At 30.7% G+C, this 16,627-nt stretch overlaps 1 protein-coding gene across 1 annotated transcript; it reads left to right on the top strand.

Moving 5' to 3' along the window:
- The first annotated feature begins 9,886 nt into the window (after positions 1-9,886).
- Positions 9,887-13,715, top strand: LOC130979983 (zinc finger CCCH domain-containing protein 44-like). The gene is made up of 6 exons (XM_057903564.1): positions 9,887-10,457; positions 10,649-10,728; positions 11,140-11,321; positions 11,461-13,080; positions 13,217-13,274; positions 13,404-13,715. The coding sequence occupies exons 1-6, from the start codon at positions 10,156-10,158 to the stop codon at positions 13,406-13,408; spliced, it is 2,247 nt and encodes a 748-aa protein (XP_057759547.1). The 5' UTR covers positions 9,887-10,155; the 3' UTR covers positions 13,409-13,715.
- The last annotated feature ends 2,912 nt before the right edge of the window (positions 13,716-16,627 follow it).

Here is a 16,627-nt window from a genome sequence, read left to right as displayed (position 1 = left end):
ACACATGTTGACCTTTTCACATGCAGGTCGAGAGGCACCTCGTTAGGCGTCTAGAGTTTCTATTGCAGCGAAATTGGGATATTGGTTTTATGCCTTTTGCTTTGTTTATATATATATATATGTTTAGACTTTTCCTTTTGTGTGTGTTTCATTCTTACCTTATGGAGGCTTTTGATGGAGAATTAGGGTTATTTTGAGTATTTTGGAAACTTAAGGTTGTATATCCTTATGTAAATATCCTCCGGCCAACCTTAGCTTTGCAGGTTGAACCTGAAGTTTAAATATTTGTATCCTTGACACTCTACTCTTATCATATATTTGTAATACCTCACCACTTCTGTTTTACGAACTTAAGCGTAAAACTCTGTGTGGTAGAGTGTTACACTCGTCATCAGAAACGGAATCCTTACCTTGAGCATGTTATTTTTTATGAACTCTCCGTAAGAGAAGCTCTCCCAGTTGATTTTGTATTTCTTTGTTGGTTCCATGTCAGTGAAAATATCGATTCTAGAAGGAGTTAGTCCTGTGATAGTTTCTATATAAAAAAGGGTATAACCAACCATCCCACATGGCAAATGGAGGTTATTAGTCGATCGACTCCAAAAGTATAAGGTATCTTCGATCATCTAATGATGAGTAGTAAGATGGTATTGGGATAATCGAAGGAGGTCATATATGCCACAGTAGGCTCAAAAGTCCTTCTTTTCTAGTTCGATCTTTTTGAACCAGACCTTATAGTTAACACTTTTTGAAGAAGTTTTAGGGTTATTTCAAAACGGCTTCGTATGGTCATTGAAGGGAGCCATATACATGTTCTTTTTATCAACAGTTCTTGACCAGGGAGAGAAGAAAAAAAAGGAAGGACTTGATCAATTTCAGAAGGAGGAAGTAAAGGGCTCAAAAAGCAATGCATTTGGTCATCAACAGCAAAAGAAAAAAAGATTTTTTGTGCATCGACAACATCAATAGGGTCTTCAATAATAATGTCATGGTCCGGAGCTATAATACGAAGGTTCATACATGGGGTTCCTTCTATGGTTTCTTTTTCTTTTGTGGAAGAAGAAGGGTTGCTGCTAGTGGTCATGGTGATTCTGGGAAATGCACAATGATGAGATGAGTAAAATAAGAATACTCCTTTATAAAATAGATATATCAAATTGATGGCTCAAATGTATATGGCGAGTGACAAACCCCAATTTGACGGTTTATTTTGTATTGAATTTAGGGTATTTTGATAACCTTTTGTCACATTTAGCCTATGAATTAGCATGGTTTTGTAATCTCTCCCGTATTTGTGCCTAATTGTAAAAACATACTTTTTAGGTCTTAAAATAGCTAAATCTAATTCTCCTTGATTCCATTAGATGTCTTGATATGTTTGCTAAGTGATTTAAGGTTTAGGAGGCAAAGATTGGATCAAGGGAATGAAGAAAGAAGCATGAAAAGTTGGAGAACTCATGAAGAAATGAAAGAACCAAAAAGCTGTCAAGCCGACCTCTTCGTACTTAAACGACCATAACTTGAGCTACAGAGGTCCAAATGATGCGGTTCTAGTTGGGTTAGAAAGCTAACATCCGGGTCTTCGAAACGATATAAGATTTGCTATAGTTGCTACACGTATGGTGGCGCGCACGCGCAAAGTACACGCACGCACCGTTGCTGCCACTTGGTTCAATTAAAGCAAAACGTGGCCAGCGAATTCTAAAGCCTTGTGGGCCCAATCCAACTAATTTCTGATGCTATTTAACCCAAGGAGTGAAGAGGGAAACACATGTTAGTTACCAATTAGTTTTAGTTTAGTTTTAGAAGTAGTTTCTAGAGAGAGAAGCTCTCACTTCTCTCTAGGATTAGGATTAGTTCTTAGATCTAGGTTTTAATCTTTGCTTTCTTCTACTTTTACCTTTCAATTCTTTGTTGCTACATTCATCTTCTTCCACTCTTTTGTTGTAATTTCCTTTATGTTGTTCTTGTGTTTTGATGTAGATCTACTTTTGTTTCTTCCATTTTCTTTCAATTCAATAAGAGGTAATTCTTAATAATTGTTCTTCTTTGCTTTTCTATTGTTAATCTCTTACCTTTGTAGTTAGATCTCTCTTTAATTCTTGCAATTTATGTTGTTTACTTTTATTGCCTATTATGTGTTTGTTGAAATGCCTCTTCTAGATATAGTATAGATTTTGTTCCTCTTGGCCTAGGTAGAGTAATTAGTGACACTTGAGTTATCTAATTCCTTTGTTGATTGATAATTGGAGAGATTGCTAATTGGTTTGGAGTGCACTAAAGCTAGTCTTTCCTTGGGAGTTGGCTAGGACTTGTGGCTCAAGTCAATTCATCCACTTGACTTTCCTTTATTTAGTAAGGGTTAACTAAGTGGTGGCAATAAACAATTCTCATCATAATTGAGAAGGATAACTAGGATAGAACTTCTAGTTCTCATACCTTGCCAAGAGCCTTTTATAGTTGTTAGTTTATTTTCATTGCCATTTACTTTCATGCCTCTTATCAAAACCCCAAAACAACTCAAACCAATAACAAGACACTTTATTGTAATTCCTAGGGAGAACGACCCGAGGTTCCAATACTTCGATTTATAAATTTAGGGGTTTGTTTTAGTGACAAACAACTTTTTGTATGAAAGGATTAGTGATTGGTTTAGAAACTATACTTGCAACGAGAATTCATTTGTGAATTCTAAACCATCAAAAATCCAATCATCAGCAAGTACATGAAAATACCTTGAAGAATGAGAATAAATGGAATTGAGTCTTACGAGCGGTGAGAACTTTGAAAGGAAGGTGTTTCCTGTTTTTAGATGCAGAACTGGGAAGATGAAATGATTTAGCACTGGGAAGAAGGTATGTGATGAAGAAGTTTTTGAAAAAGTTTCAAAATTTAATGGAGAGTTATTTATAAATGAAACTGAAAGGGTTTTTTGGAATGAGAAAAAAAAGTTAAACGTCCGAAGAAAAGTGTGCATGATGGAATGTGCCGAGTGGAGCGGTTTCCCAAATGTAATGTCAGTTATGAATTTCAAAGAGTTTTGGTTCGAAAGCTCTTTTAGTTTTATTAAAATTGGATTGAAAGCTTTTCCTTTACAAGTTTTACTGAAGTTAAGGAAAGAAGAAATTCATTGAATCGACAAATGTTTTGTTTTCAAGTTAAAAGTTATCGATTCAAGGAGGCAATTTGTTAGTAAACATTAATTCAAATTGATAATGAGCATATCAAGAATGTTGTTTGAATATTATTGACCAAGTTTTTTTAAGTTTATTGAAGAGAGGTTATCGACGAGTAAAGTGGACTGATCGAAAATGTTTGTCGAGTACAAGTTTTCGTGATCGAAGCAGTGATTCCATGATTAAAGCAAGTGGAAAGGTTAAACATTTGAAGCAGTTAAAGACAGTTACTCCATCATTTATATGGCGGGAATGGTTACACTTAGTTTTCTCGGATATGAAGCACGTGATGAAATTGGATTGGTCGAAAAGGGCTATAAATATACAGAGTTTGGAAGGAGTAGAGGCTGGAATTCGGTTTCAGAAAAACATTCTTACACTCTCACATTCTCAGTAAGACAATAACTTTCTGAGTTTGCTTAGAGTTTCCTTTTCTGTAAGATTCATTTCATGTCTTTTAAATTCTTTTTAAATTCCTTGTAATATTTCCTTTCTTGTATATTTACTTGTATTTGAATTCAAAGTTCCTCAACCTTGTTGAAAACATTTTATTGCTTTTCTTTAATTTAAAGCCATTTACTTCGTTTTCAACAATTTAATTTTAGGTCATTTACATTCTTTTATATTTCAAATTTTTCTTTATCTTTTCGATAAAGAAATAGAATCTTTAGTGCACAACTCAAGACTGATACTCATAAAGAGTAATAGATTTTGCTTCCAGATCACTAAATATTTAACCAACCTAAATTTACAGAAAAATTTGCATAACAATAATATTTTAAAAATGTATTCTTAAAACACTTAAGAGAAGGTTTTTTGTATTATTATATATAAACTGGACTCTATATTAATGGAAATAATTTGATAACTTATATATGCGCTATATTCAGGGTAGATTTAGCACCATTAAAATCGTACTCCTTAAAAGGGATAGTTAAGTAAAGGAAAGAAATGGTGTGTTGCCCATACTATTACAACATAAAAGAACAAAAGAATATTATATGGATGGGGAAGTTGATGAAATGAAAGCAAAAATAGCTACGTATGCCCTTATCAATTATCACCATATTCTACATTCCCTCTAATGCCACACAACAAATAAAGGGGTATGTCTAAAACGAGCTCAACTATTATGTGCTTATTGAATGAGCCACATTTATAAAGGCCGTTAGATTTTATTAGATGAAAATCAAAGGCTAATATAAAACAAGAGCATTGATGGACGCTAATAAATATAGAATATCCTAATACATAAATAAATGCTTTAAATGATAATACTTTAAACGACAACAAAATCTTTTATTCTTAAATAATTAAATATAAAATATATAAATATAAAATATATGAGTATTTTTTATTTAATAAAATTTAATTATTATGTAATTTTTTTTAATATTAAAAAATTATATTAAAATAATATTTTAAACAGTAACATAAAACTATAAAATCATTAAAATTTATTTTATATTACTTGATAAATAATTAGATTATTATATTCAAAATTTATTAACTAACTATTTTTATTAAAAATATTATTATATAATATAATTTTTTATAAAGATATTTTTAAAAAATAATTTATTTAAAATATTATATATAATACATGAAAATATTATTTTTTTATTTTTTAATTTTTTTAGAAAAATAAAATAAATAATATAATTTTAAATACATACCTAAATAAAAAAGTTAATATTTTTATGTATTATATATAACGTTTAAAATAAATTTTACTTTTACAAATATTTTGATAAAAAATTATATTATATAATAATATATTTAACAAAGTAATTAGTTAATAAATTTTAAATATAATAAACTAATTATTTATTAAGTAATATAAAATAAACTTTATTTATTTTATATTTTTATGTTGTAGTTTAAAATATCATTTTAATATTATAAAAAAAATTTGTATATAATAATTAATCTTAATGGATAAAAAAATTTATATTTTTTTATTTATATTTTATATTTTTTAAAATAAAAATTTTTATCTTTATATAATAAAATATGTGATAATCTTCTTATATATATATATATATATATATATATATATATTAGGGATGGTAAAACAGGTCGAATTCGTCGGGCCAACCGCCGAACTCGCTAAAAAATGTGGGTTGGGTTAGAATTTGAAATCTGTCAAATTAAAAAAATTCGCTAAATTATGTATATATGTTCTAATTATGTCACTTTATTTATTTTATTTTACAATTTCGTATATATGTTCAAATTATGTGACTTATTTTTTAAAATAAAGATGGTTCTATTGACAAATATTATTTTAAACAATTTTATTGAAGTTAAAAAATTTTAAAAAAATAATAAAAAGTTATATTATAATTTGACTATTTTTTATTTGTAATTAATTGTTTAATTATTATTTTTTAGTTAATTTTAATTAATTTTATTTAAAAAAAAAACAAAGTCAAACGACTAGCATTTTGTACCCACTTTAGTTGGCGGGGCGGGCTGGCCCGTCCCGCTTAAGGTGCGGGGCGGGTTGGGGCGAGCCGGCCTAGTGAGGCGGTCCCAAAATCCTAGCCCTCTCCGCCTAACGGCGGGCTGGCGACCGGCGGGCATAGCCCGCCAAATATCCTCTTTTTTTTTTTTTTTACTTTTAACTATTAAATAATATATATATGCATAAAAAATCTCTCATATTTTTTACTTTTAACTATTATAATTTCTAAAAGTATAAACAAATTATAATTTTTATATTCACAAACATTAAAGTCTTTGTAATTATAAATATCTAATAAATATAAATATAAACCAAGTTTTCATCCAAAACATAATTATAAATATTGTTCCCAAAGCAAAATAAACATAATCCAAAACATAATTATAAATATTGTCTCTAAAACAAAATAAATATAATCCAAAACACTCAATTTTCAACTTTATTCTCTTGTAAGTTAGGTTGAAGAAGTTGGACTTTGGCCAAAAAATTGTAAAAATACCCCTTGCCACCCCTATATATATACTATCTAGTAATTTTTTTATATATTAAATAATTATAATCATATAATAACATTGAAATCAGAAAACATATTAAATCTATTACAGTATAACTATTTAAAATATTATTTTAATATAATCTTTTAATATTATAAAAATATTTTGCATAAAAATTTTGCTAATTTGGCAAATTCTTTTAATTTGACCGGTTTCAAATCCTAGTCCGACCCACCTTTTTTAGCGAGTTCGGCGGGTCGGCCCGACGGACTCGACCCGTTTTGCCACCTCTAATATATATTAAGAAGATTATTACATATTTTACTATATAAAAGTAGAAACCTTTTGTTCTAAAAAATATAAATTAAATAAATACAAAAAATATAATTTTTTTTTATTCATTAAGATTAATTATTATGCAAAACTTTTTTATAATATTAAAATAATATTTTAAGCTTTAATATAAAAATATAAAATAATTAAAATTTGTTTTATATTACTTGACAAATAATTAGCTTATTATATTTAAAATTTATTAACTAATATCATATAATTTTTTATCAAAATATTTGTAAAAGTAAAATTTATTTAAAAAATTATATAAAATACATGAAAATATTAACTTTTTATTTAGGTATGTATTTAAAATTATATTATTTATTCTGTTTTTCTTAAAAAAATGAAAAAAATAAAAAAGTTAATATTTTCATGTATTATATATAATATTTTAAATAAATTATATTTTTTAAATATTTTTATAAAAAATTATATTATATAATAATATTTTTAATAAACTTAGTTTGTTAATAAATTTTAAATATAATAATCTAATTATTTGTCAAGTAATATAAAATAAAATTTTAATTATTTTATATTTTTATGTTAGTTATAGTTTAAAATATTATTTTAATATAATTTTTTAATATTATAAAATTTTTTTGTAATAATTAATTTTAATAAATAAAAAATACTCATATATTTTATATTTAATTATTTAAGAATAAAAAATTTTGTTGCCGTTTAAAGTATTGTGTATTAAAATATTGTCATTTAAAGCATTTATTTATGTACTAAGATATTCTATATTTATTAGAGTCCATCAATACTCTTATTTTATATTAGCCTTTGATTTTCATCTAATAAAATCTAATGACCTATATAAGTGTGGCTTATTCAATAAACACATAATGATTGAGCTCGTTTTAGACATACCCCAAATAAAGAACCCAAACACAACTTTCCCGAATAATGCATATTGTATTAGCTGATCCGATGCAGATCAATTAAATTAGTGTTTAATAGGAATCTAGAATATGTGCACGCAAAACATTAACCTGTCTAAATTCTATGTAAATTCTCCTCATTATACTATATCAATATATCTCCCATACCTTGCCCAACTGCACCATTAAAAAGTTAAATAAATTTCTGCATGTACAATTTTTTTAATTCTTAATATTTGTTTAAACTTTAAACAAATGAGTATATTAACTACTCAAATAATTTAAGTTGGATAGTTGGTTATATTTTTAAATTAACTATTAAAATAATTTTTTATAAACACTAAAAATCAGTGAATTCCGATGCCAAAGTTTTGTTTTGTTTTTTGTTTTTTCATTGAACATAGGAAAATCCAAATTCGCAAATTCTTAGACGAATATATAGAAAGATAATGCTATTTAAATTATAATTCGTTGGCTCCTATGTCAAAGTTACTAGATATTTTAATAGTTTTAATAAAAACTAGATGGAAATTATTTGAAGAATAATAGTATTTATAAAATGGAGTAGCTAATATGGGAGATTTTTATGCTGGTAGTAGACAATTATATATATACAACACACGTGGAGAAGACACATAATATTTCTGGTTTTTTTCTAATATAAATTATGAAAAATGATTAATTTCCTAAAAATGATTTTTCAACTTTAATTTTTTAAATATACGTTTTTTTTTTTGTCATTTAGGCAAGTTAGCCGGATCCGGCGAATTCTATAAAAATTAGCAAGTTTGCCTTAAAAAATACACAGGTATACTAGAATAAGTTATATTTAACAAATATTTTTTAATTATAAATTTTAAAAAATAACTATTTCCCAAAACAAATCCTTGTTAAATATAACTTATTCGATATATCTGTGTATTTTTGGAAACGATAATAATAATTGGCATTGTTAAATATAGCTTATTTTTTTTAATTTATAATTAAACAAATTCTTAAAAATGCTATGCTTGTTGTCCGTGTATTTTTGTGTATTTTTATATACTGTGTTTGTAGATCTATATATTATGTTGAAGCCAATGATATGGATCAATTTAAAAACTTTGAGTGGAGTTTGCCGGGATAAGGCAAACTTGCTAATTTTTACGGAGTTCGCCACGAACTTGGCCAAATATAAAAAAAAAATATGTATTTAAAAAATTGAAGTTGGAAAATTATTTTTGGGGAATTAATCATTTTTCATAATTTATTTTAGAAAAAAAACCTAATATATCTACACTAAATAGATAAACTTTTTATGAGTTGATGTACTTATTATGAGCACCTATTTTGTCCTGTAGTTTATCAACTATGTTACATTAATCTAAAAAAAATATTTCTTTTGTTATGTGGATGATTACTGTAGAGGGAATACCATTACTTTTCTTGCTTGTAAGATAATCCAAGTAGTGCAAGTTTTTTGCCTGTTCTCCAAATCGGATAGGAATGACCCAAGTCGGGTAAAATGCCCCAAGTTAACCTCTCCTTCTCTAGTGTGTAATTTTGGGCTTTAAACGATTTAGACTAATGTAAGAAACATAATAATAAAATTATTTGCATAAAAACTAAATATAAATTATTAGACGATTGGTAATTGATTATTGTTGACATTATTTTGACTATAATTGATATCTAAACTTTGATAAATAACAAATTTCGATTATTGTTTAACTTAAAGGTAAACATTTATTTAAGAGTAAAGTTTTTTTAGTATTAAAAGAAAGAGGCAAAGAGCTGATGGTGGAAAGGTGAGGGGAGAAAGTGAAAACAAATAGAAATAGATGTGGTGAAGGTGTAAGGTGAGGAGAGGTGGGGCGAGAAAGAGAGGAGGGGGGTGGTGTTGGTTGGATCATGTTTTTGGCGTTTGGAAAGGAAAGTGGGGCCCCACAAGCCCCTCTTCCTCATTGAGTGCCTTTTCCTCGGCAACAACAACTAAACACGTGGTGGTCGACACTACAACACACCACGTACACAATTGGACACACTAACAACAAAACAAACTTCAAAATAAAACTAAAAAGAGCGTCGCGTTTTGACGATCCATTCCCATACACACACACACCCCCCTACCTTTGAATTCTCATCCCCCAACTGTTCAATATTCCTAACTAGTCATCACAATCACAATCACAATCGCATTAACTATCCCATTCAATGTCATAAATCATAGATATAATAATAATAAATTAACCCGCGTGTTGTTGCTAAAATAAAAAAGGTTGCTAATAATAAGGGATTAGATAGTAATGTATTAGTAAAATAAAACAAATTATAGTAATAAAAGTAAAAAAAAAAGGGAAAAGAGAAGAATAAAGAATAAAAAAGGTTACAGTAAATGGGGAAAGAAAAAAAAGAAAGGGGGGGGGGGGGGGTTGAAGAGGAGGGTGCAGTGGCCACCACATTCAACGAATCCGCAGTGAGCGTGTCGTGCTTTCTTCTCTTCTTCTCACTCTTCCACAAGTCAGGTCAGAGTCTCTTTCTATCTCTCACACTTTGTCTTCTCTCTCTCTCTCTTTCTTTCTTCTCTCTCTCTCTCTCTCTTTGGATACTGACACGAAATTACCAACAAGGCCTTGTCACATCTCCATTTGCATTTCCATGTGCCCACACCGACCACGCTTCATTTCCTCTCGATACTCCTCTTAGGGTTTCTCTCTTTCTTTTTTTCTTTCTTTCTATCTCTTTCCTTTCGATTCATGTTCGTCTCCTCTTGATTTCCTCCTATTCATTTCATTTGACCCGATTCGGTTGACTTCATGGACCAACCGCTACAACAACAACAAACCACCACCGCCGAGGTCGTTAGGGATTCCGATTCGCAGCTTTCTGGAGTTCCCTCCGATGCTAACGTGGCCGAGAGAATAGCGGCCTCTGCCTGCGCTCCCAACTCGGAGGTCGCCGTGCCGGACGCCGCTGGTTTGAAGAGGAAGCGCGGTCGTCCGGCCAGGGGGGTTCCGAGAGCCACGCCGGCTCCTGCTCCGGTGAGGCAGAAGAAGGAGGAGGAGGATGTTTGCTTCATATGCTTCGATGGCGGAAGCCTCGTTCTCTGTGATCGCCGGTGAGTCAACGCTTCTGAAAAAAAAAAAGAAGAAGAAATTGGACTTTAATTTGAACTCTACATGTGTGTGAAATTGAGCTTGTGTTTTGTGAATTCAACACCATTTTGAGTTCTTTATACGGGTTTTTGAGCTTCAAAACATTCGCAATTGTTGTGTATTTAATCGTCTCTCTTCTGTTTTTCAATTTTAGGGGTTGTCCTAAAGCGTATCATCCTGCTTGTATTAAGCGAGACGAAGCCTTCTTTCGTTCAAAGGCCAAATGGAATTGCGGTATGTTGCTTCTTTAACTACTTTTCCTATTGGATTCGTATTAATTTGTTGGGATATCAACATGCGAGTGGGTTTAATTTTGCTATCCAGCTCTATATGCTTATTGAGTTGCGGTTTAATAATTTCCCTATACTGTTTGTGCATTATTATCAAGTTTAATCGAAGTCCAGTCATAAATAATTTGCCAATTATAGTGTTCCTCGGTTATGATAACTCAGTCTTCTTTATTTATTTGGATATTGACTCTTTGGTATGTAATGAATGATTGCATAGCCTTGGTTTAGTAAGTGTCATTTTTCTGTGCAACTCAGGTTCTGTATTTGTTTTGGATATTAACTTTTTGGTATGTAATGAATGATGATGATTGGCATAGCTTTCGTTTAATAAAAGCTCATTTTCTGTGCAACTCAGGTTGGCATATATGTAGCGTTTGTCAGAAGGGATCCCATTATATGTGCTATACTTGTACGTATTCTTTGTGCAGGGGATGTACAAGAGATGCTGATTTTGTTAGTGTAAGAGGAAATAAAGGATTCTGTGGAATGTGCATGAAAACTATAATGCTGGTTGAGAACCCTGGTCAGGAAAATAAGGTAAATTGATACGTTAGCTTAATTTCTTATCTGTGAACATCTCCCTCTCTCTCTCTCTCTCTCTGTCTCTTATGTGCTGGGGAGAATGATGCTGGTCTAAGTTTGATTTATTTTCCCTCTTCTGCTGCTACCATTACAGTGTGAAGTTGATTTTGATGACAAAACCAGCTGGGAGTATCTTTTCAAGATCTATTGGGTGTGTTTGAAAGAGAAGCTATCTTTGACAGTAGATGAGCTCCGCCAAGCTAAAAAACCGTGGAAAAGTGCTACTCCTTTAAGTTGTAAGGTTGAAACTCCCCATCAACTTTATCATCTTAAGGACGACAAAGGTGCTGCTTCTGAGAACTCTTGTATAGACATAGAATTTGATCATTTGACAGACAATAAGCCTAAGAGAAGTGAGAAACAAATATTTATTTGGGATGGTACCTGGAATGATGTTAGATACCGTACACAAGACATTCCAGTTACCCGTGAGCTGATTGGAAACATATGTACAATGCCAAACCAGGTCAACCCTAATGTTGTAGCTGTTAATAATACTAATGTAGGAGTTGTAAAATCAGAACCATCTAGTGCTGCAGTGGACATTTCGTCATTACTTCTCTCTACGGGGATGGAGCAGCCGTTTGACAATTTTGTGAACGATAAGTTGTGGCATTATCAGGATCCATCTGGGATGGTTCAAGGACCCTTTTCTATACTGCAGTTGCATAAGTGGAATGCAAGTGGACATTTCCCTCTGGACCTCAGAATATGGAGGACATATGAGACACAAGATAACTCTATATTGTTGGCTGATGCACTTGTTGGGAAGTGTGCCAAAAATGTATCTGTGCCATACAACAGCCCGATGTCTTTAGAGTCCTGTGTTACATTGGATAATAAAGATAACATTCAGGATGGTGGGAGGAATGAAACAAGGGCGGAAATTCATGCTGACAGCCGAATTATCAATTCCGGTGGAGCTGAGAAGGTTGATGATGCTGGTACCCCGTCTAACTGTAAAGATGAATCTGTTAGGAGCAATGGTTTGCAGTCTCATTCTTCTAGTTGGAATATGGCAGTCGACATGAATGAGGGGCAAAGTGGAAATCTTGAAAGGAGGGAGGAGTCGTCCAAATGTGAAATTTTGAATCCCAACCAGCCCGATTTGCTACCTTCAACCACCTTTTCGAAGAAACCAAATGAAAGCTCTCCTGATACAGTACAGGAAGGTCATGGAGTTGAGGGGAACACTGAAGATAATGTGAACCATTGCCAGAACAGGACTCCTGAAGGTCAGAGTAATAGTGGGAGTTACCAGAAAGACTGTGAGGAGAATTCAGGGCAGTCTTCTGGGCAGAACTGGGAATGCCCTCAAGTAATTAATCCAACGTGTAATACATCTATGTGGCAGGCAATCTTTGGTGAACCCGCCGAATTTGGCTCTTTAGTTGATGAATCAGTCTCTGATCTGTTGGCTGAAGTAGAGGCAATGGAGTCACTTGGTGGTGGTGGTTTGGAGTCTCCCACTTCAATCATGAAGTGTGATGATGAATTGACAGATGGTTCTAAAAATGATTGTCTCAGTTTTGCACTTGGCCTTGGCCTTGGCCCCATGCTTGATGCAGGGAAAGGTGATTCATTGAGCTCAACAGGTGACTTACACTTACCATCGCAGTTCACGACAGCAGAAGAACCATTTCGGCATGCTGGTGTGCACCAACATCATCAAAGAATACGTGGGGATCATTCTTCTAGCAGTTCTGTAGTTCAGGTGGGTACAATGAAATGAAACATTAGTCTTTCTGGTAACGAATGTGTCTGAGGCCTTAGAAAATAGAAATCACTTCCATTTGTCTCATCCAATCTTATGCTATGGAAATTAATTTTTAAAACATTACTTTATGCAGTCTACTTTCTCGAGCATTAGCTGGAATCCAACCAGTCAATACTCCTGGGATCCTAAATGTAAGTTGCTTCTACTTTATTCACTCTCCCGGCTATAGAAAAAGTCTATTTGCAAGTTGCTGTATTTTATGATATAGTTTTAGTGGTAGCATTTATTGGTTTTTGATGTTATGTTTGTGGTATTTGTAGGTTGACGTGGTAAATGACGTGGAAGGCCATCCTTCATGTCTGTAGGGTACGCAATAGAAGTTAGACCGACCGAACTAGAGAATTGGATACCGGATTATCTATCCTGTTTATATATAACAGCATTCTTTGCAAACTGTAATCCCTCGCCTTTCTTCATTGTTTGTAAGGAAGAAAAGGAAAGAGCGGGGAGGGGCTTTCGGTAGTAGTCAAAGTCTCACCAACTTGTTTATTTTGCTTATGTAATTTCATTGAATTTTGAATGTGAACAAACTTCGTATCGAACTAATGAGATTCCTCCATATTCAAAAGAAATTGATGGCATAATTTTCCTTTTACCTTAGTCTTGGGAGCCCCCACCAGTGGTGGGGGATGTGGACGTGAACGCGAGTTTCATCTACCTTGCAAAAAAATTCAATGTCAACTACCCTTTTGCAGCAACATTCAAGGGCCCTAAACGTGTCTCGGGCATTTGGAACGCCAAACAAACACACGTGGATACGACCACCGCCGATTAAAGAATAGTAAGATTTTGCGTGTGGATACTATCTTGTCAAGTTGTCATAAACAATGGATGCCGCCTAACGTGCCAGTGTGCCACGCTGCCTTGCTGGATTCACCCTGGTAGTGGCTAGGAGATTAAAAAACTAGAAAGTTGGATTAGGGCTTGGACTTTGACTCTCTCCTCCTAAATCCTAATTCCTAAATCAGGATATAAATATATTTTTCGGTACTGATAGGTAATTAGGTATCATGCATCAGATTATTAGAAAACAGATTTTTAAAATGATAGGTACATAGGTTACATGCAAATCGACCTTCACTAATGTGAAAAGAGTAAACACCCAATCCGGTCCTCGTCCATTTTCACGAAGGATAAAGCGATCCCTGTCCAAAAAAAAGGGACATTTCGACCCTCAACCTTTTTATTTTGGGACAATACGGTCCCTCCGTTAAAAAAATTATTAAATAATAATAAAAATTAGCTTTGTGGGGTTTTATTTGTATTTTGTGGGGGGGGGGGTTTTAAACCTCCACAAACTATTAATAACTTTGTTTTTAAAAAATTCCTTCATCAATGGTGGTTAAGTGAAAAAAAACCATTGATAAAAATGATGCCACAAAAAAAAATAATGGGTTAACCACCAAAAACATCCCCGAATTATTCAGACGCTGACAAAAATATCCCTAAATTTTACTATCGACAAAAATATTTTTAAATAATTTAAAAACATAACAAAAATACCCAACAATAAATATATTTTTTTAAAAAATACCTTAGAGATTGAATTTTGATGTAATTTTTTGTAAGCATGATTATAAAAATGAGATATTATTATTCTTAAAATTTGGTAATTTTTTGTTAATTATATATATTTTTTATAATTTATTTTGTTAACAACCAATAATACTTTTAAAAAATCACAAAAAAATATATACTTAACAAAAAACATCAAATTTTAAAAATAATAATATCTTATATTTTTAATCATGCTTACAAAAAATCATATCAAAATTCAATCTTTAAAGTATTTTTTGAGAAATACATATTTAATGTTAACTTTTTTGCAAGATTATCTAACATTAAATATGTATTTCTCAAAAAATATATTAGAAATTGAATTTTGATATGATTTTTTGCAAGAATTATTAGAAAAATGAGATATTATTATACTTAAAATTTGGTGATTTTTCGTTAAGTATATCATTTTTTATAATTTTTTTGTTAATAACCCATAATACTTTTAAAAAATTACAAACAAAATATATACTTAGTAAAAAATTATCAAATTTTAAGAATAATAATATCTCATTTTTCTAATGATGCTTGCAAAAAATTACATCAAAATTCAATCTCTAAGGTATTTTTTGAAAATATATATTTACTGTTGGGCATTTTTTTTTGCGTTTTAAAATTATTTAAAGGCATTTTTGTCGATAATAAAATTCGGGTGTATTTTTGTCAGCGTTTAAATAATTCGGGGACGTTTTTGGTGGTTAACATGGAATAAGAAATGAAAGAAATAATTATAGTATAAATAATTATAGTATAATACCTTTTAAAGGAAAAAAATAACATGGAATAAGAAATGAAAGAAGAGAACTTTAATGTTGATAATATTGGTATTGGTGATAATGACGATATAAGAGATAATGATGATGATAAAATATAGTTACACAATAAAAATAATAGAAGTAGGAGTGATAATAATGAGGATAAAAAAGATAATGGTAGTAGTGTATTAGTTATATTGTTAAAAATATTTTTGTGGGGGTTTAAAACTTCCACAAAATACAAATAAAACTCCTACAAAATTAATTTTTATTATTATTTAATAAATTTTTTAACAGAGGAACCGTATTGTACCAAAATAAAAAGGTTGAGGGTCAAAGTGTCCCTTTTTTTTAGATAGGAATCGCTTTGTCCTTCGTAAAAATGGACAAGGACCAAATTGGATCTTTACTCAATGTGAAAATACATATAAAAGAAAATCAACAGTTTGAAAACCTAGTATTAGTTTTTCTGATAGGTACATAGGTTATATACAACTCAACGGTAGGGTATTACTAATGTGAAAAATACATATAAAAGAAAATCAACAGTTTTAAAACCTAGTATTAGTTTTTTTTTTTTTTAAACGTGATACGAATTTAAAAGCTCTAGATTCTAATGGTAAGTATTTGGTTGACGGTGAATGTTTATGTAACGTAGAATTTTTAATATATTAAGAGAAAAAAATTAATTTTTTGACCAATAAAAATTAAAATTAAATTTTTTACCAATAAAAATTTTAAGTTCTTAAGAAATATCTTTTCTTTTTTATGAATGAAACAAAATTACGGGACATAGGGAGCTTGAGATTTTAAGGTTACAGAAATGTTAGATAACAATTTTATTTTAACTAAATTCAACCAAGTCAAATTTATATACTGGCTCTTTTATCTCTTCTTCTTACTCTACCTTCATTATTATTATTATAATTATGATCATCATCATTTCCTTTTCCTTTGTCACCTCTTCTTTCTTTTAATTTTTTTCTTAATTCAATATCACATAATTAGTGTAATAATAAAAAAATAATTCAAAAATTTTTAGTTAATGATACAAAAAATCTATTAAAAGTGACACCGAAATTTATTATAAATGATAATTTTATTTTAAAGAACAACAAATTCAAAATCTTAAATTACTCTACCAACAAAATACATTCAAATGTGATTTGAAA

Source organism: Arachis stenosperma, chromosome 5 (genome assembly GCF_014773155.1).
Source record: "Arachis stenosperma cultivar V10309 chromosome 5, arast.V10309.gnm1.PFL2, whole genome shotgun sequence".
NCBI classification, from domain to species: domain Eukaryota; kingdom Viridiplantae; phylum Streptophyta; class Magnoliopsida; order Fabales; family Fabaceae; genus Arachis; species Arachis stenosperma.
The sequence above is the reverse complement of the archived record's forward strand: the minus strand, read 5'-3'. Positions and strand labels throughout refer to the sequence as shown.

Coding starts and splice junctions, on each gene's coding strand:
- LOC130979983 (XM_057903564.1), top strand. CDS start 10,156: ATGGACCAACCGCTACAACAACAACAAACCACCACCGCCGAGGTCGTT. Junction 10,458..10,648: donor CTCGTTCTCTGTGATCGCCG/GTGAGTCAACGC, acceptor TTTCAATTTTAG/GGGTTGTCCTAAAGCGTATC. Junction 11,322..11,460: donor ACCCTGGTCAGGAAAATAAG/GTAAATTGATAC, acceptor CTACCATTACAG/TGTGAAGTTGATTTTGATGA.